Source organism: Cervus elaphus, chromosome 9 (genome assembly GCF_910594005.1).
Source record: "Cervus elaphus chromosome 9, mCerEla1.1, whole genome shotgun sequence".
In the NCBI taxonomy this organism is placed as follows: domain Eukaryota; kingdom Metazoa; phylum Chordata; class Mammalia; order Artiodactyla; family Cervidae; genus Cervus; species Cervus elaphus.
The window spans coordinates 73,018,465-73,045,117 of record NC_057823.1 but is presented as its reverse complement, the minus strand read 5'-3'; the positions used below and the strand labels follow the sequence as shown (position 1 = coordinate 73,045,117).

Below are 26,653 nucleotides of genomic sequence, written 5' to 3'. Positions count from 1 at the left end.
CTGTGGTGTTTCAGACTGCAAAACCCATGCATGCATCCTGCCACCAGCAGAGTTGGCTCTATGTGATGCTGTACTCAACACTGCTGGACAACAAAGCCATTTTGTCTTTCTAATGGTCCAAAGGAAGGGAAAGTTGCCTAGATGCAACATTTATAGCCTGGATAGTTATGAAGCACTTGTGAGAGAAACCATTATATTGGAGATGTAAGAAGTCACCAAATCCCCACATGCACAAGCCTAAAAAGATTGAGAAAATTAGAAATAGATTATCCACTCACCAGATGGGGTGTTATCTCCTTGGCTTGTTCATGAAAGGACAGAATGAAGTGATTAGGAGGTGGGAAGGCAGCTGAGTATAGCTACCTACATGTGTTAATTTGCTTTTATCTCAATTTTCTATATCAGAATAATAGGCCAAACAAAGGGCCCCAGAGAGAATGCTGATTTTGCTTTATTAATCAGATAACAAAGCCCCTGCAACACCCTAAGAAATGTTGAAATGGTTGCCAACCCCCTTGGACACCAGGAAATGTCAGTGGGTCTCCCTCCACAGAATGCAATCAGAATTCAATCAGACAAGAGCATAAAAAGCAAGGCCCAGTGGTTTTCTCTAAACATCCAGGATCTCTCACCAAGGATTGAAGTTTAATGAAGAGGGGAGAATTGGGCCTCAGGGACCAAGTCTTCAGAAGGGGTAAATTTCGTGGAGACATGTGCAGCCCCCAAGCTCCATCAAGCAGTCCAGCCAGGAAGCGTCACTCTGCCATTCTCCTTCAGGCTGACTGCAACTGATTGATTTATCACTGTGCTGCAGCTCCCCTGCTTCCCAAATGTCTCAGCAGTAAAGAATCTGTCTGCAGTGCAAGAGACACAGGTTTGATCCCTGGGTGGGAAGGATCCCCTGGAGAAGGGAATGGCAACCCACTCCAGTATTCTTGCCTAGAAAAATCCCATGGATAAAGAAAGTGAAGTCGCTCAGTTGTGTCCGATTCTTTGTGACCCCATGGACTGTAGCCTGCCAGCTTCATCCATCCATGGGATTTTCCAGGCAAGAATAGTGGAATGGGTTGCCATTTCCTTCTCCAGGAGATCTTCCCAACCCAGGCATCAAACCCAGGTCTCTTGCATTGCAGGCAGACTCTTTACCATTTGAGCCACCAGGGAATCCCATGAATAGAGAAGCTGTCCACAATCCGTGGTGTCGCAAAGAGTCAGACGTGGCTGAGCATACATGCTGCTCCCCTGTCTCTGTGGGCCTTTGTCATTTAAGTCAGACAATATTTAAATGGTGAAGCCTGTTTTCCTCCTTTCTTCCCATTTCTTTTTTGTCTCTTTTCTCTCCTCTTCCATCTCTGGGGTTGTGGTCTCACCATAGGAAACTACAGTCATACTCTGCTTTACGATCTTTTTTTTTTTTTTCTTTTGGCCTCACCACACATCATGTGGGATCTTAGTTCCCTGACAAGGGATTGAACCTGTGCCCCTGCAGTGGAAGCACAGAGTCTTAACCACTGGACTGCTAGAGAAGTCCCTCTGCTTTACTGTCTTGTAGACATCCATTCAGTCGTCTGATATAAGCAAACTTTTCTTTACCATGGGAAATGAATATTAACAACTGTGGTCTGTTATTCTCCAAAAAGCCATATGTAGATCTGTGTGCCCCCATCCTGAAGATAAACTGTGTATATTACAAAAAAGGAAGAAAAGTATATGATGTTGTTTTGTGCCATTGTGAAGTCTCTGTCTAGAAATTTGCTTGCCTGCAGTTCAGTTGGCCATAAAACAACCAAAGAACTCTTCAGAGTCTGAAATGAGGCAAGAACCTAGTGACTCGTGACTGGCATGAGTCCAAAGTTACTGCCCTGAGGAGCTAGCCCCCTGCCCACCCACACCAGCTCATGGCTCTTCCTGAGTGAGTGAGACAGGAGTGTGGGTCACATGAGACAGTCACCTAGCATCACTTCAGATGGGAACAGAGGAATATGAAAACAAGCCACAAACCAGTGTTTAACTGATTGAGTCTCTTGCTGCCAATGATCAAGTATTGTGGTCCTGGGATTAGAATCTGTACTTTTCTCTAGTTTGAGATGCTTTGTGATTTGAGAAGTTTTAAAATGCCAAGGTAAAACCAAAATAAAGTTTATAGTTTAGTTAATCGTATTGTACCCTAATTTCTCATTATGACAAATGTTTTCTAGTTTTGTAAGGACAGGAGAATCTCAGATGAAGGAAATCTCTGCACTACCTTTGCAACTCTTCTGTAAACCTAGAATATCCCAAAATCAGATATGTATTTTTAAATAAATCAACCAGGGCAATCACAGGTGTCTAAAATTACAGGAATAAACATAAATGGCTCACAGAGACTTAGAGAAACCAAAAGCCATGTTCTCCACCTATACATTAGGAAACTGATGTGAACTCTACCACTGATAATTTTTGTGACCTTGAGCAAGTCACCTAACCCCTCCTCATTTTATTTATTATTCCGGAGAAAAAGGGCAATCAGATTGATCTGCAAAATATGGAAAAGTTGAGAATTATCCATAGTCATACTCTCCAAGCCATGATTTCACCAAATGCAAAAATTCAGTAGAAGCAGATTTACTTCTGCATATCTTCTAGTTAACCCAGGCAATTTCAATTTCAGCATATGCAATTATCACATCATTTCTAAGAGAACAAGTAACTAAAGAGTTAGGAATGAAGATGGTATATTGGAAGTAAAGATCGGCGTGACATAATACGGAAGGATAAGGAATATTGAAAGCATGTGACTTGTAATCTTAGAAATGCACCCTGGGTTTGTAGGGAAAGCTTTTGCTGAGAGGTGTGAGAGCATTTAGTTAAAAGTACTTTGATCAGAATTCCTCCTGAGCAAGGTTAAGGACATGTAACAATGTGTCATGGAAAGGAAGTTTCAGCAACACTTCCCCCAATAATTTGCACATCTCAAAAATCCAGTCATTTAGAGTCTCTGAGATCTGAGGAGCCAGAAATCAAAAGCTCTGAGTCATAAATCAGAACAATTTGTTTTCATGCTTCACAACAGATGTTAGTGACAAACAAAATTAATTTCAAGCTTCTCATGTTAGGGGAGGCAAGCATTAAAAGGCTGTAGGGAGCAGATTCTGAATGGGAGTGTGCCGTACCTATGGTTATTTTAAAAGGTAAATGTCATTGATATTGGCATTATGTAGTACACTACCTTGATTGCTTTGTTCAACATATTTTGTATTACACTCTCAAACTTGGTCACAAGGAAAGGGAACTTCTATGAGTTCTAAAGTTCCTTAACCACAGATTTACCTGAATGGGTGTATTGAGGAGCTTAACACCTACAGCTGGGGAAAACCACTGTGGTACAGACCTAGCCTACCTCGAAGGACTGTTTGAAGGTAAAACGGAATACAGTCATGCCTCATCTTATTGCATTTCTCAAATACTGCATTTTTTTATAAGTTGAAAGCTTGTGGCAAGCTTGCTTTGAGCAAGTCTATAGATGCCAATTTTCAAATAGCATTTGCTCACTTCATCTCTCTGTGTCACATTTTGGCAAGTCTCCCAGGATTTCAAACTTTTTCATTATTGTGATATTTCTTATGGTGATCTGTGACCGGTGATCTTTGATGTTACCATTGTATTTGTTTTGAGGTGCCATGAACCACACCCATATAAGACTTTGAACTTGATTATTGAAATGACAACAAAGGATTTAGAACATTACATAAGGTTAGCTGATAAAGCAATGGCAGGGTTTGATAGGATTGACTCCAACTTTGAAAGGCATTCTACTGTGAATAAAATGCTATTAAGCAGCATTTCATGCTACAGAAAAATCGTTTGTAGCAAACCCACCTCATTGTCGTTTTCTTAAATTGCCACAACCACCCCAATCTTAAGCAAGCACCACCATGATTAGTCAGCAGCCATAGGCATACTGCAACGGTACACTTAATAGACTACAGTGTACTATAAACATAACTTTACATGCCTTGGGAAATCAAAAGATTCTTGTGACTCACTTTATTTTGCAACAACATTCACTTTATTATGGTGGTCTCTAACTGAACCTACAGTATCGCCAAGGTACACTTGTAATAGAGTTGAAGTTCTCTGACTTTTTAAAAAATATTAATAATATTGATATACAAATTTTTCATTAGAAAAATCAAGCATGTCTTGGTGCTTATCACTGCACTGGGAAAGGAGGTATAAAGTGCTGCTTGCTTCCAGGACACACTGGTGGGTAAAGTGGTGATGACTCAATAGAAGTACTCAATGCCTACAAGTACAAAAGTTTAATATACAGAACTAGGAGCTAAGATGGGATAAGGTCAGAGTACTATGAGGTGAATGAGTAGCACCTCAATTATACAACAAGACAAAGGATGGCTTTCTTGGGGAGGTGACATCTAAGTCCTAAAACATGAATGGAAATTAGCTCGGCTTTGGGGGGATGGGAGCTGGGAAGTGCTGATGGTAACAACACTGGTGTGACAGAGAAAGACAGACACAAGAGGAAATAAAATAATTTCCTTTGGCTAGAATAGAGTGTGAACAAATGAGAGATTAGCAAAAGATGAGGCTACAAAGAGAGGCCATCTCTAGTTGATGGAGGTAAGGAGTTGTAAGTTATGTTACACTTTTGTTCCTTACCCTGTCTGAGGGAAATTGAAGCCAGAATGGGTTTTGAGCAAGGCTATGACATAAATGGATTGACAGTTTGATGACATCTTTCTGACCTCACTGTGGAAAAACAGATTGGAGGGAAGAAAAACTGGAAGCATAAGGACAAACTATGATAAGTAATCAAGACAAGAGATGAGAGTGGCCTGGACTGGTATGGTGGCAATCAGCCCAGAAAAGACACGACAGAACTGACAGATGTATAGAGGTTAGAACCAACAGAACTTGGTAATTAGATACATTGAATGAGAAAAGAATCAAAAACTTGAGAAATGAAACTGTAGAATTGCCATTCCATGGAGATAGGAAATAGGAGGTAAGAGCAGATGTAGGAGTAAAGATAATGAGTCTATTTGGAGGCAAGCTGAGCTTGATATTCTCAAGAGATGTCCAAATAGTGATGTCCGATAGACTGATGGATCTTTCCTGAAGTTCTCCCTACTTTGAGAAGAGAAGTTTGGAACATATGGAGGCCTTCTGAGAACTTTGTCCATTAATATATTAATCAAATAACAGAGGAGAAATAATAAAAGGAAAGCATTGGTTATAGTAAGAGAATGTCTTTGGAAATAAGAGAATGCTCAGTCCAACACATGTATGAGAGAGTAACTCAGCCAAAACAGACAAGAAAGCTCCATTTCTAAAAGGAGAAAAGATCAGCCACTTAACAATGATGTGCTGTGAGATCACTTCCTTTTATGGATAGGCTGGCATCTGGGGAGGAAATAATCTGCCATCTGTCAAGATCCCTCATCAGGGTCACTCATGCCCTTGACTTCAGAAAAGGCACAGTGAATTAAAGATAAAGTGAAAGTGTGGGAGATATGCATGGGCTATAGCCATTACTGGTGCGATTCCCCCATTTTATAGAGAAAAGAATTAAGATTCAGAGTAACTGACCTGCCCATGGTCACACAGCTGGTTAGCAGGATGTGTAAGCCACATGTCAATTTGGCATCTTACTCTGCTCTTTGAAATCTACATGAGGTCAACTTGAGCCCCCATCCCATATCCTTTGGAAAACCCTGCACCATCACGTCCCCTATCCCCAACTTCTGTGAATTCGTGTGGGACTGATGTTTCTCCCAGTCATCTCTGGTTCTCATTTCCAGCATTTGCTGTTTCCCACTCTCTTCTTTCCTATGGCTCTTTTAGTTTCTCCCCTTGTCATTGAGCCAAATATGGGGGCGACTCCTCCTTGACTTCTAGCCCTCTACCCCCAGTCAAATGATACCAATCAGTCAAGGCCACTCTGTGTTGTAAAGTTTTACTAAAAATGTTAAAGTAACATGGATGGATAGTGTATCATATTATAATATCATACATATTTATAAGTGAATATCATTTAAAGTACCATTTATACAATGAAATATTATTCAGTCATAAAGAAATAAGGAAATCTTATTATTTGTAACAACATAGGTGTACCCTAAGTATGGATTATGCTAAGTGAAATAAGCCAGACAGAGATAAATGCTGTATGATCTCACTTACAGGTGGAATGTAGAAAGATTAGTAGTTGCTAGAGGTGGGTGTGAGGGGGTGAAATGTGTTGTTGTTTAGTCACTAAGTCATGTCTGACTCTGCGACCCCATGGACTGCAGCATGCCAGGCTCCCCTGTCTTTCATTGTGTCCCAGAGTTTGCTCAAACTCATGTCCATTGAGTTGGTGATGCCATCCAACCATCTCATTGTCTGTTACCCTCTGAAGAGGGTCAAAAGGTACAAATTTCACATTATAAAATTAGGTCATGGGAATGTAACATACAGCATGGTGACTATAGTTAATAATACTGTATTGCATATTTCAAAGTTACTGAAACTACTAGATCTTAAAAGTTCTCATCACAAGGAAAAAAAAACATTTTGTTACTATGTATGGTAATAGATATTAACTAGACTTCTTGTGCTGATCATTTTGCAAAGTATACAATTATAGAATCATTATGCTATACATTTGAAACTAATATAATGTTATTTTTATATGTCCATTATACCTCAATTTTTAAAAAATAGCCCCTCTGCCTTTTTTTTTTTTGACAACCAAGAACCAACCTGCTACCATCTTAATCTCATTTTTCGTGCTTTTGCCAACGGAATCTCCCTCCTTCCTTTTCTCTTTTCCACTTAGTTCTTGTCCCCTTGCCATTAATCCCAAGTGCTAATCAGATGTTCCCTCCCTAAGGAAACTCTGGACCCACCTGTTAAAATATTCATTTTTCTCACCCCACTTAACAAATCTGGTCCTACACTCTTTGCATATTCCAGATGACTAGTCCATTTGACCTTGTAGAAAGCTCCTCCCAAATTTCCCAGGTCCTGCTCGCTGTCTGCCCCCACCTCAGGCTTTCCTGTGCTTGCTAGTCAGCATGCAACTCACATAAGCATGCATATGTCTTGAGTGAAGTGAACTGAGCCCATCAATGTGTACTATTGTCTTCTAATTGCTTTTAGACCTGCAGACTTTAAACAACTTTCTTCACCCTTCAGCTCAGCACTGATTTATTCAGCTTCTGTGAGCAATTTATTCACTTTTAATTAGATCCAACTTAATTATTTTGTCAGTAAAACAAACCAAAAGAATCTATAAAACAACTTTTAAGTGAAATCACATTCCTGCCTGGGGGGATATAAAAAATGAAATTATGCATCTCATTTTACCTGCCTCTTTCAAAGATAGGATTGCCCACATTGCCTTTTTATTTCCCAAGACCTTTTGTCTTTCATTAAGGGAAAGACATGAGAAATCAGGCTTGAAATAGAGAGGAGAAAATGGGAAAAGTTTTCAGTGGAGAGCAGGTATGGGAGTGCATAAGTTAAGTGTTAGCCACTCAGTCATGTATGACTCTCTGCGATTCCATGGACTGAAGCCTGCCAGGCTCCTCTGTCCATAGAATACTCTAGGCAAGAATTCTGGAGTGGGTTGCCATTCCCTTCTCCAAGGGATCTTCTCGACCTAGGGATCGAACCTGGGTCTCTTGCGTTGCAAGCAGATTCTTTGCCATTTAAGCCACCAGAGAAGCCCCATAGGGCAGGGCTTCTCCAGATCTGCTTTTGGGGCAACCCCTGTCCTAGAATATTCTGGGAACTGTTTAAGAGAGCAGGTTTCCCACCCCAGCCCCGGAGTTTCTGATTCATTAGGTCTGAGAGGTAGGGATGAGAGATGGGGCTTCTCACTTGCCTGTTCTCTCACATTCTAAACTCATGCCTGCTTCTGGACACCCAAGCCCTCATCTTCACTAACTGGCCACTTCTGCTTCTCCAGGAAGCTTGCCTTGTCCTTCCTACTCAAACAGCTTTTCTTCTATCTGTGACAACGACCACTGCTTGCTGTCTGCACTTATTCAGTTCCCCACTGATAGCCTATGCATTCCCCTGTCCTCTGTGTACATCTCATCTCTATAATTATTTTGTTAGGTCAGGAACTCTCATTATAGATCAGTCACTCAGCACTCAGCCAAGTCCCCTGTCTGCACTGTTGGGCTCTCACTACCAAACAAGTATTTCCAACCTTTCAGAGCCCAAAGATCCTTTTGTCATCAAAGAACTTTACAATCTCTACCTGAAATTTGCTTTCATTTTAGTTTTTGTGTGACTGCCCTGGTGGCACAGACAGTAAAGAATCTGCCTGCAATGCAGGAGACCTGGGTTCAATCCCTGGGTCAAGAAGATCCCCTGGAGAAGGGAATGGCAACCCACTCCAGTATTCTTGCCTAGAGAATTCCATGGACAGAGGAGCCTGGTGGGCTACAGTTCATGGGGTCACACAGAGTCAGGCACAACTGAGCGACAAACACTTAGCAATCATGGATTGAGAAAATGCATAGTAGCAAAATCCTATTGTGAAATCAATAATGTCTTTAGACAAATTTATAATATATCTATCTTAAAAGTAACTCCCATGACTTCCCTGGTGGTCCAGTAGTTAAGACTTTGCCTTCCAATGTGGGGCATTTTTGTTTGATCCCTGGTCAGGGAGCTCAGATCCCCCATGCCTCATGGCCAGAAAAACCAAAACATAAAACAGAAGCAATATTGTAACAAATGCAATAAAGACTTTAAAAATTATCCACATCAAAAAAATCTTAAAGTAACTGCCAAACTTTAAAATAGGGGCTCGTGTATGTATGCAGCATATAACGTGTTCCACACAGACTATGCCGGGAGGGCATTGCATACTCTGACCTCTTGATGTCAGTGACCTACTTCAGGGAAAAGTATAAGGACCAGAGTTTAGGGGCTACTCTCTTGGCCTCAAATTTGAAGTATGACACCCACGTAGAAGGTGTCAGCGTGTTTGGAAAATGTAAGCTCTTTCTTCAGCTAACAGCAGTAATGACAGGTCTGACCATGTCATGTTGTCATCTTCCACGTTACTCCAACAGCTCTCACTGGCTTCATCTGTTGTTCAACTCTCTGACTAAAAGTCTTTTAATCTGGGACCTGGCAGAGAATGGCTAATACCCACTAAATATTCTTTGTGCTTTCCAAGTAGCCCAGCTTCCTTTGCAGTCAAGGTGAGGCCATGTGACTGATTCTGGCCATTTGACTCTGAGCAAACTAATGTTATTCACTTATGGTTCCTTGTTATGACTACATTTAAAGCCACATGTTGAGATCGTGAGGTGGAGAGGGAGTCTGGATGCATAAGTCTCTGGATGGGAGCAAGTGACGTGGACCTGTAGACTCTTTGTAGGTTGTGCTAAACCACTGAGCTTTGGAGCCTTATTTGCTTCACAAGCTAGCATAGCTTTTGTTGCTGTTGTTTAGTCACTAAGTCATGTCTGACTCTTTCCGCCCCCGTGGACTGAAGCTCACCAGGCTCCTCTGTCCATGGGATTTTCCAGGCAAGAACACTGGCGTGGGTTGCCATTTCCTTCTCCAGGGGATCTTCATGACCCAGGGATTGAACCCAGGTCTCCTACATTTGCAGGGGGATTCTTTACCACTGAGCCACAAGGGAAGCCCCTCTCATAGGTTAGCCTGACTAATCCATAAAGTGAAAAAGGAGCTTTTAAGGAACTGCTAATACCTAGATCCATGCACCTAGAAATAAGAGAGAGAGAGGAGAGCTTGGGTATTTGCGAATACTGAGCAGGAAGGAAAGAGGTAGGCAGGAGCTGCATCATATGAAGAAATGTAGGCCACAATGAGAAGTCTAGATTTTGTGCAAAGGCAACCATAAAGAGCATAAGAAGAGAACTGACGTGATCTAATTTGCACTTTAGAAAAATAGCTCTGGCTGCCATGTGAAGGCTAGATTGGAAAGGGAACAAGCAAGGCTGTAGGAGCCAATTAAAAGTTTGTTGCAATTCATCCAAGACAAGAGATGCTAATGCCTTTTATTAGAAAACAGTAGAAATGTCGAGAAGCAGATGGATTTGAAGAATATTTAGAAGACAAAAATGGGTAGACCAAAAAGAGATTGGCTGTAGCAAATGAAGCAGGAATCAGAGGTAATGACTAGATCCTTTGAGTAGGTCCTGGTGGGAAAATCACTAGGCCATTCAGGTAAGACCTAAATCAAATCTCATACAATTATACGGTAGAAATGACAAGTGGATTCAAAGCATTAGAACTGATAGAATGCCTGAAAAACTATGGACAGAGGTTTGTAACATTGTACAAGAGGTGGTGATCAAAACCATCCCTAAGAAAAAGAAAGGCACAATTGTTGTCTGAGGAGGTCTTACACATAGCTGAGAAAAGAAGAGATGCTAAAGGCAAAGGAGAAAGGGAAAAATATACCCATCTGAATGCAGAGTTCCAAAGAAAAGCAAGGAAAGATAAGAAAGCCTTCTTTGATCAATGCAAAGAAATAGAGGAAAACAATAGAATGGAAAAGACTAGAAATCTCTTCAAGAAAATTAGAGATGCCAAGGGAAGATTTCATGCAAAGATGAAAACAATGAAGAACAGAAATGGTATGGATCTAACAGAAGCAGAAGGTATTAAGAAGAGGTGGCAAGAATACACAGAATTATACAAAAAAGTTCTTCATGACCCAGATAATCACGATGGTGTGATCACTTACCTAGAACCAGACATCCTGGAATGCGAACTCAAGTGGGCCTTAGGAAGCATCACTACAAACAAAGCTAGTGGAAATGATGAAATTCCATCTGAACTATTTCAAATCCTAAAAGATGATGATGTTAAAATGCTGCACTCAGTATGCCAGCAAATGTGGAAAACTCAGCAGTGGCCACAGGACAAAGATCAGTTTTCATTCCAATCCCAAAGAACGTCAGTGCCAAGTAATGTTCAAACTACTGCACAGTTGCACTCATTTCACATGCTAGCAAAGTAATGCTCAAAATTCTCAAAATTTTGAGAATTTCAAAAGTATGAAATTCAAAATTGAACTTCATAATTCAAAATTATGAAGCTAGGCTTCAATAGTACATGAACCAAGAATTTTCAGATGTTCAAGGTGGATTTAGAAAAGGCAGAGGAACCAGAGATCAAATTTCCAACATTCATTGGATCATAGAAAAAGCAAGGGAACTCTAGAAAAACATCTACTTCTGCTTCATTGACTACACCAAAGCCTTTGACTATGTGGATCACAACAAACTGTGAAAAATTCTTAAAGAGATGAGAATACCAGACCACTTGACTTGCCTCCTGAGAAATCTGTATGCAGGTCAAGAAGCAACAGTTAGAACCGGACATGGAACAACAGATTGGTTTCAAATTGGGAAAGGATTACATCAAGGCTATATATTGTCACCCTGCTTATTTATCTTATAAATAGAGTACATCATATGAAATGCTGGACTGGATGAAGTATAACCTGGAATCAAGATTGCTGGGGGAAATATCAATAATGATATCTCAGATATGTAGCTGACATCACCCTCATGGCAGAAAGTGAAGAGGAACTAAAGAGCCTCTTAATGAAAGTGAAAGAGGAAAGTAAAAAGCTGGCTTAAAACTCAACAGTCAAAAAAACTAAGATCATGGTATCAGGTCCATCACTTCATGGAAAATAGATAGGGAAACAATGGATATAGTGACAGACTATTGTCTTGGGCTCCAAAATCACTGCAGATGGTGACTGCAACCATGAAATTAAAAGATGCTTGCTCCTTGGAAGAAAATCTATGACCAACCTAGACAGCAAGTTAAAAAGCAAGACATTACTTTACTGACAAAGATTCCTCTAGTCAAAGCTATGGTTTTTTCCAATAGTCATGTACAGATGTGAGAGTTGGACCATAAAGAAGGCTGAGTGCCAAAGAATTGATGCTTTTGAAATGTGGTGTTGGTGAAGACTCTTGAGAGTCCCTTGGACTGCAAGGAGATCCAACCAGTCAATCTTAAAGGGAATCAGTCCTGAATATTCATTGGAAGGACTGATGCTGAAGCTGAAGCTCCAGTACTTTGGCCACCAGATGCAAAGAGCTGACTCATTGGAAAAGACCCTGATGCTGGGAAAGATTGAAGACAGGAGAAGGGGATGACAGAGGATGGTTGGATGGCATAACCAACTCAAAGGACATGAGTTTGAGCAAACTCCAGCAGATGGTGAAGGACAGGGATGCCTGGTGTGCTGCAATCCATAGAGTAGCAAAGAGTTAGACATGACCGAGCAGCAATGATCCTTTGGGTAATTGAAGATGCTATTCATGAAAATAAGGACTGTTGCAACCAAAATGAATTTTGGGGAGAATCCAAGACTTCTAGATATGTTAAAGTTGTGACACCCAGCAAAGCAATGGAGATGGCAAGTAGGCAATGGGATTACCCCTATCCAGTGCCCATGAATGAGGTTTGAGCTCCAAATACACTGAATGGGAAATCAGCTTGTTATATAACTGGTGATGCCCTAAACACTAATGAACTTGGAAGATAATGACGTTTAACATGGCAGACTACAAAAATAATCTCATCTGTTTAAAAAAATAGTTGTCCTTGAAAGTCTGTTGGAGTAAGGCTTTCATGGACTTAGCAGCTAACAGAAAATCAATCAGGGCAAAAGCATCAACTAGGCTTATGATGAATTCTGAGCGGGCCATGTTATGATACCTAAGTCTTATAAAAACCTGTCTTTGATTATTCCTTTCCTGCACAGGTCCATTCTATAAGGATTTCATTTGTCAAGTATTTTCATTATCTTCAACAGCAGTAGTCTCCAACCTTTTCAGCACCAAGGACTGGTTTCATGGAAGGCAGTTTTTCCGTGGACCAGGGAGATGGAGGATGGTTTTGAGATGATTCAAGGGCATTACATTTATTGTGCACTTTATTTCCATTATTATTACATCAGCTTCCATCACAGATCATCAGGCTTTAGATCCTGGGGATTGGGGAACCCTGTTCTACAGAACTGCATCCTTTGGTTAATTTTATTAATATTTAAGGTGATTGCTGTTTCTTTCTCACTCCCTAACTCCTTTCATGCTAGTCCCCACTTTCACCAGCCTCTAAAGGCAGCCATCCCCACCCCGCTCTATGCAAGGTCCTGCAGACTCAGTTCTTATTCAGTATTGCTTCCTCTCTGGAGGAAGGCAGCATCTGGCATCCTAATTATAGGACACGTTTTGTAGTCTGTGAATGAGGCACAATCAGAGCTCTTGCCCTTCCCTTTGGGGAGGACAGAGCTTGTCTGGTGCTTGTGGGAACTGCAAGCAGGCAGCAGCTGTATGTAGACTCCTGTAGCTGAGTTCATGGCCAGTGAAGGCTCTGAAGTTGAGCTGCCCTCGAGGCTTCTAGCCTAGCTGAACTCTTCTGCAGGATAAGGTCTTCCTTTTAACCATTCTCCCCTTTGACCATTCCTTTCATGGGAAGCTTTACTGAACTTTCCTGGGCGGATCCCAAAGCTAGAAACCTTAGTGAATGGCTTTCAAACCATGATTTCTGTTTTCTGGCCTGCAACTAAACATATTTTCTTGAATCAAAAATGCTATCAATTGAATAATGTTGTGAGGGTAAAAAAAAAAAAAGAAACATAACTGTATATAACCATATCAATAATGTGACATAAAGAAGTCTTTGTGACCCAGTGGTTAAGATTTCCTCTTCTAATACAGGAGGTGCAGGTTCAACCCCTGATTGGGAAACTAAAATCCTCCATGCCTTGTAGCCAAAAACCAAAACATAAAACAGAAGTAATTGTGTTGTGACAAATTCAATAAAGACTTTAAAATGGTCTACATCATTAAAAAAAAACTTAAAATATGACATATCCTGGGTTCAAAATACTAAAGTGTGTGTGTGAGGGGATGAAGGGGTTACATCTTGGATTCTAGTAACTACAGGTTTTCCTGAAAGGGAGTAGAAAGAAATGCCAGTTTCTATGGAGAAAGTATTCTATTCCCTTTATTTTTGTTTCTTCATCTGTAAAATGGATATGAGTAAGGTAGGTAGACAACTACATAGGGTGAAGGATTTCCTCAAGCAAATTCAATCAAAATAAATGGAAAAGGCAAAATGAATAAGAAATTGATAAGATTGTTTATTGAAAATCTTTCCTTGATGTAGTAAAACGTTTGGGGAATGGATAGGAATGTGGTCAGTGGATTTTTTCTTTAATTCAGGGCTGATGAAAAACCTTTTGTTGTTGCCTTTGTTGCTTTGAAACTTCTATGGGGAAACAAATAACTTACAAAACCTATTATCAGCCTTTCCTGCAGTAGTTGGTAAGCTTCGGATAGTGAAAATGACTGATACTGAGTGACTGGTGATATTTCTGAACCTGATTCCCAGACAGCAAACAGAGGTATAGACGATCTGGAGCAAATGTAGTAGTAGCAGGCCAAAAGTTTTCATTTTGATAAAAGTAGGTCTTATTAGTATCTATTAAAAAAATAATGTGTGTCAAGCCCAATTTCTAGTATCAGTGTTTTAGCACAAAGCCAAAGGTGATTAAGCTTTTTAAAAGTGAGTTGACTTAAAATATACTGCATTTAATAAAACAAATAATATTAGGGTACAGCAAGAATCAGAACGGTGACTCAAGAATGCTTGCAATTTGGGGAAAACTGATGTAATTAAGTGATTTAAAGACACATTAACCCTAGACTATTTCTTCTATGGTGGTTATTGTTTAACTCAGTGTCTGATGGGAAATTTTTTTTGTGAGTTTATACTATTTGTCCTCAGAGGGGAGTGCTTTAAAAACCCACCAAACTTTCTTACACTCTAATTAATTCTAATGTCAGGATAGTGTACTATTTATCAAGAATCTAAGTGTAGATTAAATTTAGTTTTATAGGATTCCCCCCTCCCCTGGCCCTGACCAACTGATACGCTTTGTAGAGAACTGTACGTGAAGGGAAAATAATTCTCTAGTAACCACTTTTTCCTGTTTATAGTCCCACTTGAATCTTCTTTCCATTTTTAAATTCAACATGCTTTCTCTAGGCACAGGAAGCTTGCATGTGTGACTTCTTGCTAAGTTGCTCACTTACTTCCAGACACATACACATGTATTTACACACATATAACACACACTCAGTATTTCATCCAGTTACCTCTAATCCCCTAATCTCAGCTCAATGAACCCTACCTGCTCAGGGACAAGGTCGCATCTCTCTGTCTTGCAGTCACACAGTACCCTCGTCTTTTGTGGCACTTATCCTGATTGGTGAATATGTACCTATTTCTATCAGTGTGTGCTTAAAATCTCTCAGCTAAAGTTTAGGAATTCCCCTAAATCAATTAAGAATATGTTCATGATATTAGAGATAAGAACAATTTCTTAAAGAGAATGCAAAAAGCAGAAACCATGAAATAAAACTAATTAATGGATTATTAAAAATAAATAAATTTTAAAAATAATAGTAAAATAAAATCTCTCAGCCTCACTAGAATGCAAGTTCCAAGAGGAAAGGGATAGATGTCTAGGTTTTACTCACCTGGTACAAAACAAAAAGTTCAATAAGTGTTTTTTTTTTTGTTTGTTTGTTTCAATGAATAGCTGTTTGAAAAGTAAAAGTGTTAATTGCTCAGTTGTGTCCGGCTCTTTGCAACCCCATGAATTGTAGCCTGCCAGGCTTCTGTTTAATTGACCCCTAATAATAATAATGGAATTTGCTAAAGATGGGGTTTAGTTGAGTTCATTAAAATGTAAAAGAAAAGAACTAGAGTTAATCGAAAATGTGAGCCAGGCAGGATGGAGTAAATTTGGGAATAAGAACAAAATTTGTTAAACTGCAATTAACCCAGTATCTTAGACCCATGGTCCAAGGTAGAAGAATCGTCCCTCCACACACCCCCATTTAGAGGAAATCCTGCCCAGTGGAAAAGTGATATTAATACCCGAGAGGATTACTGCTACAAGCCAGAGGTGATCTGAGTGTTAATTAGCAAAATCAAATAATCCCCAAGTTTATTGTTAGTGGGAGGTGCCATGGTGAAAAATTAGAATGAGAGGGAGACTTTACAACTGGAAGGACCTTGGAGAGTTGCTTCAGATATGCCCCTCCCTTTCTGAAAGCAGTTAAAACCACACCTCAGATAAAAGGATTACACAATCCCCCTTTGGTTCCTGTTCTACTTTTGGAAAGAAGTAACTTATCTGAAGCAAAGGGGAAGCCATGGGTCAAGGAGTTTGTCCATCTTGGCCCCTCCAGCCCATTCCTTTGGGCTTCCGCCAGAGCACAGCCTGGGGCCTACAGCTCTGGTCCTTGGGTCCCTGCCCGACAGTCTCCAGGGCTTCTTCCTCTCAGCATCATAAATAGCCTTCATAGGCTACCTGGCCCTTGTCATCTCTACACCCTCACCTTTTGCTACTTTGTCTCCTGCCTCATGGCCTCTCTGGGAGAGTCCCGTGAATTTTGTTTCTAGAAGCAGTTCTTCTACCTGGAACACCCTCTTACAACCTTCTACCTAGCTAATAGTGTCTATATACACATACACATATATGTATACACACACATACAAACATATTTTCTTTCTTTTTAAAAAAAAAAAATCTTTGTTTTGTATCAGAGTGTAGCCGATTAACCATGTGCTCCACCTCCCACCCACTTCGCCTGATGGACCTGCGCTGGTGGAGACAAGACTCTGATCCCTCCAGCCATCCAGCACCTCCACGCCTGTTTGCATTTCCTCCCTGTGACTCTCGCCTGTGCCAGCAGCATGGGGAGCTTAGAAGCTGACCTCTGGGGTCATTGCAGTTGGTAGTCAGAGAAGACAGCCTGAGGACTCTTCCCCACAGGATGTTTGTTGTTGTTTTTTTCCCCCAAACTTTAAACTTTTTATTTTGTATTAGGGTATCGCTGATTAACAGTGTTGTGATAGTTTCAAGTGAACAGCAAAGGGTCTCAGCTATACATAGGCATGTATCCATTCTCCCCCAAACCCCACTCCCATCCAGGCTGCCACATAACATTGAGAAGAGTTTCCTGATGTACAGTAGGTCCTTGTTGGTTATCCATTTCAAATATAGTAGTTAAGCGTATTGTTTTCTGAATCATTGAAATGTCTTGCCCCTTTACCCATAACTACTTTAAGATGGATTTCCTACAAACAAGAACAATTTCTTATATAAGCGCCATATATTTATCATCATCAGGAGATTTAACATTACTAAAATCCTATTTCTAATCCACACTTTATGTTTAAATTTTCCCCATTGTCCAGTAATGTCTTTTATACCTCTTTGATCTTCCCCTGTCCAGGAGCCAATCCAGGATCACATGTTACATTTTAACCTTCTTTAATCAGAAACAGTTCCTCTGCTTTTTCTTTGACCTTTGACATTTGAAAAACCTAAGTCAGTTATTTTGTAGACTAGCCCCCAGTTTGAGATTCTTCATAGCTTCCCTGTTACTTCCACAGAAGCGATGTCCTCCTCAGTATGTTGTCAAGGGGCTTAAGATATAAAATTATCCCCAAATAGGTGATGTTTGCTTTGATCTCTTGGAGAAGGTGGTGTCTGCCACATTTCTCCACTACAAAGTTATTCTCTCTTTTAAAACCATTGTAATTAATAATTTGAAGGAAAGAGACTTTGAAGCTATGCAGATATTCAGCTCCTCATCAAGCTTTCATCTACTAATTTGACATCCATTTTGTATCTGCTTTATTTTTATGGAAGCTTAGTTAACATTGTTAATAAAAAAAGGAATGTGATATGATAAATGGACTTTCTAAATTACCTTACCTAAAATACCTGCATCTCCCATGTCAATCCAATCTTCCTTTATGAAGATCTTATCACATAAAACTGAGAGATGTCTCATATGTATGGCATTAGCCAAGGCAAGATTTCTCATTTTCATTTTCCATTCTATTCAAGAATGATCTTTTCATTTCCTTTTCTTTTATACTAATAATATTTTTTTAAAAGAATCCATGAAAGGGACATTTATTTTAATAATGAGGAAAAAGATATATATTATTATTTCAAGCTTACCAGCTGTCAAAATATTGCTTTTGGTCACATCATGATGGGCATCAGTAATTGCATTTACTTTTTCATGCTTGATACAAGGGCTCACTTAAGTCTCTGAAGAGCTTCTTGCAGCCTTGGGGCCTATGAATTGGAAATCATTTGGATTGATTAAAGTCATGAGGAGAATTAGGATAAGGGTCAGATCATAGGAGCATCAGGAAGATAAAATATTACCATTTAAACGAGAAATGGAACTTTTTCTCCTTTAGTGAATCCCATTTTCAATGACAGATGGGGTTGGTCACCGTGAGATTAATAATACCTGACATTCACTCATCCATTTATTCAAAAGAAAATCATCCTGCAAGCCTACTAGGTGAGAAGAAAACTCTGTACAACTTCTAGCCTTTTAAATTATGTATTTGAATAGATTCTTCTGGATCTCTAAGCAAAATATGGCCAAAAGGAACCTTGGAAGCTTGATTACAGGTTCTATTAACATATTGACTAGGGGATTTTTGCAGAAATTAACACCTATGGCCAGTGATTTGTTATGTAAGTGAATATTGAAAAGTCTCTGGTCAATAATGTTTGGGTAAAAAGGATGTATTAATATGTCTCTAGTCAATAAGTTGTTAGAAGAGCTCAGAACCTGGAATACCCTAGAAAAAGCAGCCTGCTTCCTCCATCTCAGACTAAGCACTCAATTTTAGAAACCACCAAATGGAAAGGAGAGAAAGAAACCCCTGCCCCTGACAACCAAATCAGAAAAAGCCCACATGTTCATAGAACCACATTTAGTGAAGTCCACTCACCTCAGGCCCAAATTTCCTAGAAATAAACTTTCTCCTTTGTTTCACCAGTTACTCTCATGTGAGGTTCTGACCACTGATGAGCTTCTCTGAAATATCATCAGTATCAAAAACAGAGAGAGAAAACCTAAAGAATAAATATCTTTCCCCTTAAGACACATCACCACTTACTTCATATACTTACTGTCAACAATTTGTTCCTCACAAAAAGCTTGTGAAAAAAGTTGAGTAAGACTAGATCTCCTCATATTCTGGTGAGGAAACTGAACACGAGAGAGGTGAAGGGACAGTTTGGAGTCAGGGATGAATCAGAGCTAGAATTCTGGTCCCTGGGGTCACAGTCCTCCTGGCTATACTTTTGTCCCAGTGAGGTCATCCACAGCCTCCCCATACCACCCACCAGCTTAAATGCTTTCACAGTACTTTTATTTATGTGATTTTTTAATTATTTTTTTAATTTGGCTGTGATGGGTCTTTGTTACTGCTCGCAGGCTTTCTCTAGTTGTAGCAAGCCGGGGCTATTCTCTAGTTGCGGTGTGCAGGCTCATCACTGCAGTGGCTTTCCTTGTTGCAGAGTGCAGGCTGAGTAGTTGTGGGACACAGGCTTAGTTGTTCCCCAGCATGTGGAATCTTCCTGGACAAGGGATCGAACCTGTGTCCCCTGCATTGACAGGTGGCTTCTTAACCACTGGACCACCAGGGAAGTCACTATTTCTGTGATTGTTCGCTTAATGTCTCTCACTCTATCATATAAGGATTGTAGGAATTAAACCTATTTTTCTCACCTCATGTTCCACAGCCTACCTTGGCTGGTTTTGGATGGACACGTGGATGGGCCAATATCCCACCTGTTTCTCTTAACCATAGCCGTGTCTTAAGTTGATACAATACATATTTCTCCTGACCACGGTAACCTCCTGTGTCCTTTTCCAGACCGGAGCTTGCTACCAGACATGGCCCTCTCAGTGGACTCCTCTTGGCACCGGTGGCAGCGGCGAGTCAGAGACTGCTTCCCCCAGTCTCCGTCCGAAGCCACGCCGCTGCTGCTCCCAGAGAAGGAGACGCCGAGCTGCAACCTTGCGCAGCAGCGGGTCGTGTTCCCCAACAATAACGCGTTCCACCGGGACTGGGCGAAGGTCTCCAGGCGATACTCCAGCAACAGAATCTGCACGACCAAGTACACCCTCTTCACCTTCCTGCCCCAGAATCTCCTGGAGCAGTTTCACAGGTACACGACCGCCTGGCTGAACACTGTGTACTTCAACCACGCATTTGCCACTCGGATGAACTCAGAAATGCTGCTTTCTGGGCTACCCTTCCTTTAGTATCCAAATGCATGTACCTTGGGAAGCTATGTCATTCATTCATTTGCTCATTCAATATTTATCAGATTCTACTCCGTGTTGGGTCTTGTGTTGTGTATTAGAGATATACAAGGGAGGGAAAAAAAAGGTGCATTGTTCTGACTATGTTGGCTAATGAAGGAGACCAGATGTTAATTTTAGGAATTATATGCATTCTAAGTCACTTCACATCGGATTTCCTCTAACAGTGGTAGTATGCTTCTTAGGCAGGATTTGTGTTTGGCCACAAGGGGAAAAAGTGTGTCACTGGAAAAAAGAATGCTTATATCTATATATTTACCTATGTAACTATTCTCCAGATTAAAATTTCCATAATTTGTTTATTTAGTTTTTGAAGTTAGGGCAAAAGGAAAAAAAAAATGAAGCTAAAGTTTTAAAATAGATATTATTTTTGTTATCTATTAGGTATTTACTGAATCCTAATATACCAAGAATGATTCATATTTACATTGAACAAACACTGTCAAATAATCATTTGTTATCCACATCAGACTGAAGTTTGAAAAGATGGTATTTTCAGATATCTTCATTTCTTCTTTTGTAGTTTGGGTCTTTGTTGTATTAACTTAAATTTAATATTGAAAAACTACCGTGGGATAGAAGAAGGATTCTTACGTATGAATGGACTCTGTCCTATGGAAGAGTATTATAGGGAGCAGAAATTCACTTCTTAACTAAACTGTAAGATTGAGCCTTTAAATTTACAGTGTGCAGCTTAAAAAACACACACGTACATACACACTTTAAGGATTTGAGATTTTGCCAGGGTCTTAGAAGAAAAAAATTCCCCTCTTAGGCCCTAGAATTTTGCTGTCATATACTAAAAAAAAATACTGGTGTATCCATTTATATCAAATGCACACAGATGCATTATGAATTAATTCACTGCTTGAATCTACATTTCTAACCATAGTGACTTCAGTGGTAACATCTATAGTGTACATTTCAGCTTACCCTTACTTTAGTGTTTATTGCAAATCTGAAGGGTTTTATTATAAAGATTTTTTTTTTTTTAAGTTTGGTAACACATTTTGTACCAAAAATGTCAAACACTGTGCTGTAAGGATATCCACGTTTGTAGAAATGTCCACTTTTCAGATAATATAATGCCTACCATTATGTTAACAGAATCACATGGTAGTTGATTTATTTTTTTTATTTATTATGTATATTTTTGGTATTGTAGGTTCTCGAGGCAATGTAAAACTGTTAATGTATTCTGAAGTGAGTGTTCTAATAGCTTTTTTTTTGAACTATACACATGATTTTCAGTAGACACAGATTTCATCCAAAGCAGTGTTGCCTTTTGAACTAAAGCCTGCTCCTGTTTCCCTTTTGTCACCTAAACAGCTCTTTCTTAGAAAAGTTGTTACTGGTCTTAAACATTACATATTATAAAAGTAACCATTGGAGAACTGTTCTTTAGATTGAGATACAGAAACACTATATTTGTGCCTTTTTCATTTTTTAATTTTAGTGTGTATCGATATTTGGAGCACAAATATGAAGGTGCCATCACATATGGCCTGCCATTGTTACCTCCTTGAATACTCATGTGTCATTGTCTTGAAATAGTAATTGGAGATCCTTGCATGTATTATGTGGTCATTAGGCAAGTGTGTGTGCGTGTGTATGTGTGTATATGTATATTTGCTTGGATTTGTGTGTGGTACGTTCAAAAGTGAATTTCTGAAAATAGGACTCAGTTAAATGTTGAAAGTTTAGGTTAGTTGAAATGTATTCCATTTAAATGTGCTTTATTTGGGGGGACAATTGAGGAAATTATAATTCTCAAAAATGTGACCAATTTACTGCATGATGAAATGTGAAAACAGTGCCTTTTTAGGACATCAGTTTTGAAATTGAGTTTTAAAATATTAATGAAATCTCTTAAAAATTTGTCATGAACATTATTGTTTTATTTTTAAACTAGATTTAAGTTAGAGCTTAAATTGCCAGATGTGTAATTAACTAATTTATTTACCCATTTAAGTTTTGTGCATAAATTCAAAATCTAAACAGAATCTTTGTATGCTTCCTGGTGTTAACTAAAATAGAACACTAGGGACTTCAGTAAGTTGTTTTAAGTCCAACTCAGCAAGCTTTTCTCAAAGCCAAGTCTACTTGAAGAGGTGAATAATTTTGAGTTGGATGTTCATGCTCTTTAATGGGTAAAATGAAAATATTCAGTGTATTCTTGCAAAACAAGGTGGGTGGGTGGGTTTTAGTGTTTTCAGATTATAAAGACAGCACTTTCAGCACACATAAGAGTATTTTGCAAACCTCTTTTATACAGATTATGAGCTCTACTTTGTTTAAGTGTTAAAATGGAATGATGTAAATTTTAGGTCCAGTTGAACAAATATTGAGTGCCTACCATGCGAGATTTCCTCTTCACTCAGAATGAAATCACCACACCGTGTCTTCTGTTTGCAGTATGTGGACTTTACGTTTGAAAAAGAACTCTTATATTTAAATCTTTTTCTGTTGTTAAGAGTTTATCATTGTATACTGTAACCCAGTTAATTTTTGCCTTCAGTTTTTTAGAATGAAGATATAACTTGAGTCCCATTTTTGAAAATAAAAGTCTGCTGAAATTATTTAAAAATTAGTTCTGGGGGGAATTGATTTTCAAGATTCAAATGTATAAAGACACATTGAACTTTTCAGCCTCATTTTTAATCAGCTGATGTCAATGATGAGATACATACTTTTTGTATCTTGTTGCTGAAAATATTTTTTGCATTTCAGCACATTGAGTTAAAATAAAGTTGTTACTACTTATTCAGAAAAAAAAAAAAAAAAAGTCACTTCAGTCTTATCTCTTTGTGACCCTGTGGACTGTAGCCCGCCAGGCTCCTCTGTCCATGGGATTCTCCAGGCAAGAGTACTGGAGAGGGTTGCCATTTCCTACCCTGGTGGATCTTCCCAACCCAGGGATTGAACCTATGTCTCCTGTTTTGGCAGTCAGGTTCTTTACCACTAGCACCACCTGGGAAGCCCAGAAGTTATATAAATTGGTGTAAGCTGTAATTCAGATAGGTACTTCCAAGGAGAGGTATGTGTTGCTGTTAGAATGAATACAAGAGAAATCAGGCCTAGTTAGGAAAGTCAAGGAAGACTTCCAGGAGGAAGGGACAGTGGAAGTCTAACCTGAAAGAAAAGAATGCATTAACTAGGTGGAAAGAGGTAGAGAGAAGTCAGAAAAGGGAGCCAGAAGAATGTTCTTTCAGACAGACCTTTATGTTTGAAGGCACTGTGGCAAGAGGGAGCAAGATGTACCTCGGAAAGCTTAAAACTTGCAAGTCATTGTTTTGAGATAATATAGGCAAAATTACATTTTAATTATAAAGCAAAGTATGCATCCAGACATTATCCTAAATTTTGTAATTATTAGCACCCACCATTTATCAAGCAACTACTATGCTCTGGAACCCTGTATTTCATACATAATAAATATCATCCCATGTAATATGTATAGGAAACCTTTAAAGTAGGTAGTACTATCTTCATTTTAGATGGATTTGACTTCAAAGCCCTTATCGTGAAGTTGGAGGTGACACTGAAAGAGAACATCATATTAGTTAGTAAGAGCTAGTAGGAGGGAAGAAATAGTGTGTCGACTATATTTTTCTTCTCCATAGTTTTCACTCACACCTTTCTTGCCCCCTCCAGATGGGCTAACCTCTATTTCCTATTCCTGGTGATTCTGAACTGGATGCCCACCTTGGAAGTCTTCCACAGGGAAATCACCATGTTACCATTGGCCATTGTCCTGTTCATCATCATGGTCAAGGATGGCGTGGAGGACTTCAGGAGATACCGCTTTGATAGACAAATAAACTGCTCCAACATCCAGATATATGAAAGGTAAGGGCAAGTATTCCTCTGTTTTCTCTGTGGCAAATAGATTGTGTAAACTTATCAGCATCTGCAAAAAGTTGGCCTCTCTTCTCACATTCATTTTTTTCAATTCACTTAATTCAGTGATACTCACCCAGGGCAATTTTCCCATGCAAAGAACTTCTGAACTGTTTTGGAGACATTTTTGGTTGCCCTATTGGGAAGGAAGGTCCTACTGGCATCTCGTGGGTAAAACCGAGGATGATGCTAAACATTTTACAATATACAGGAAAACATCCCACAACAAAGATTATGATCCTGCCGAAAATGTCACTAGTGCTGAGATTTAGAAACCTTAATTTAACTCATGTAAACACCATATTATTAAACCTAGGATGTTACATTATATTAAGAGGAGGATAGAAAGCTCAGGACTTAAACTCTAGGGATTTCCACTGTGAGCCAGAGGCTAAGACACCATGCTCTCAATGCAAAGGACCCAGGTTCAATCCCTCATCAGGGAAGTAAATCCCACATTCTGCAACTGAAGATCTTGCATGCCACGTATGAAAGTCCCACGTGTTATATGAAGATCTCAAGTTCCCCAACTAAGACCTGGCACAGCCAAATAGTAGACAGAATGATAGATAGTTTTTTTTTTTTCTTTAAGAATTAAACTCTGAAACTGACTGAATCATCTCAGGAGACCAACTACAGGAACAGCTCTTTGAAGACTCATGGGCAATGTCTCCCAAACCAGAAAATGTATACCATTTTTAGAGCATCTGTGGCTCTTGGCTGTAAATCCTTGCCTTTAGAACTTAACCAGGTAGGTTTTAGGACCCAGAGTTGGCACACCTGTTCTGGGTTGCCAGGGGTGGAAAAGGAAGCTACCTGTGAATGACGTCTGCATTCCAACAGGTGGAGTCTCAACAAGTAGAAGGAAGTGACCCAGTGGATACACACCTGTTCTCTGCAAGCTGTTTCCTTGTCATCCTTCTCCCTTAGTGTTTATATACCGGCTTTTTATTTTTAGTTTTCCTTTTGAAAGCAGAGAGAAATTTTCAGCCAAGAAGGCAAGTCAAAGATGTCATCACTTGCTGGCAGCTGAACAATGGAAATGATCAGAAAAGAACCTCTTTTATGGGGAACTCAAGTGTCCTGCTATGAGAATTAAAGACAGGATTGAGCAGAGATGAGAAAGGAAGGCAAGAAAAGGCGGAAAAGGAAAGAAGACAAGAAACGAGTGGTGGTTTCCAACCTGCCCTTTGAAGGATGGGCCCACAAAGAGAACCCCAACAGACATTATCGTGGGAATCAAATCAAGACCAGCAAGTACACTGTGTTGTCCTTTATACCCAAGAACATCTTCGAGCAGCTGCACCGGTTTGCCAACTTCTATTTTGTGGGCATCGTGGTTCTGAATTTTATCCCTGTGCTCAATGCATTCCAGCCAGAGGTGAGCGTGATACCAATCTGTATCATCCTGGCAGTCACTGCCATCAAGGATGCTTGGGAAGACCTCCGGAGGTACAAATCTGATAAAGTGATCAATAGCCGAGAGTGCCTCGTCTATAGCAGGTAAAGTCAAACACCCGGGGAAGTCTTGACCCCAGCTCTGATCTTTCTGTGGCTGCTGCCACCGCAGCAGTTGTTCATGAAAGGATGGGGTGGGAGATAGCATTATTTTATCGTAGTGAGGCTGTTTGATTCTCCACAATGGGAAAAAGCAGAAAACAAAAGAAATTGAGATTTGAGTCCATCATTTATTAAAATTTGGAGATCTTTATTTATGTGATATTTCCTTTGCTGTGTCAAACGTGTTAGATGTTTAAGAATTTTGCTTAAATTCACATTCATTTTGGTTGAGTGTGGCCATGAGCATGTTGGAGCATGTTTAGAGACCCTCAGAGAAAAGTGGCATCACTGTTTTTCAGGGGAGTAGTAGGCACTGTATTAGAGAATCAGCCCCAGACACACTGCCCACATTGAACTCTGTCTCCATCAGGCATTAACTCTGTGTGACCTTAGGCAAGTGACCTAACCTTTCTGAGACTCATTTTGTCATCTGTAAAATTGGAACCCTTCCTGAGGTGGTCGTGAGAGTTGAGTGTAATAATCCTTGGAAAGTACTTAGCACTGCTCCTGTTGTATGATAGTCAGTATACAAGCTGTCGTGGCTTTACTTTTAGAATGTAAAACTCATATTAGCTTCATCAAGACTGCCCTTAAGCTCTCTCTCCAGTGTCCCAACCCAAATAAAAATGGCTCACCGCTTGTCTTGCCATGCTATATAACGTAATTTTATATATGCTGTTGTTTTAGAAATACTCCATTGAGTCAATAACCAGTCTGGGTTGTTGGGAAAAGGACATGCTCCCAATCAGTAAGGGAAGACAGTCGAGTTATCGCGTGTCTCAACTTTATGACAATTCCTGTAGCCCAGAAAGAAGCAAGGGAATGGAGTCTGGGCTTGCAGTGAGATTTCAGTGACAAAGAGTGCTTTCTGGTCTGGCAATGAGACGCCTTAGATGAGTCAGTCAATTGCAGCAGGTGAGGGCTTGACTTCCTGCCAAGTAAGAAAAGAGTCCATCTCTCTG

The 26,653-nt window shown here is 39.7% G+C and overlaps 1 protein-coding gene across 4 annotated transcripts in view; it reads left to right on the top strand.

The window, feature by feature from the left end:
- ATP10B (ATPase phospholipid transporting 10B (putative)) overlaps positions 1-26,653 on the top strand; it is a 360,994-nt gene that overhangs the window by 203,305 nt on the left and 131,036 nt on the right. For 3 of the 4 annotated variants that reach the window (XM_043913467.1, XM_043913469.1, XM_043913468.1), the window contains 2 exons: positions 19,780-20,074; positions 23,886-24,080. In XM_043913467.1, the coding sequence (XP_043769402.1) occupies positions 19,800-20,074; positions 23,886-24,080 (470 nt within the window). In that variant the 5' untranslated portion in view covers positions 19,780-19,799. Of the gene's footprint in view, positions 1-19,779; positions 20,075-23,885; positions 24,081-25,013; positions 25,635-26,653 lie in introns of those variants that run through there. The other variant, XM_043913470.1, reaches the window with a different exon arrangement.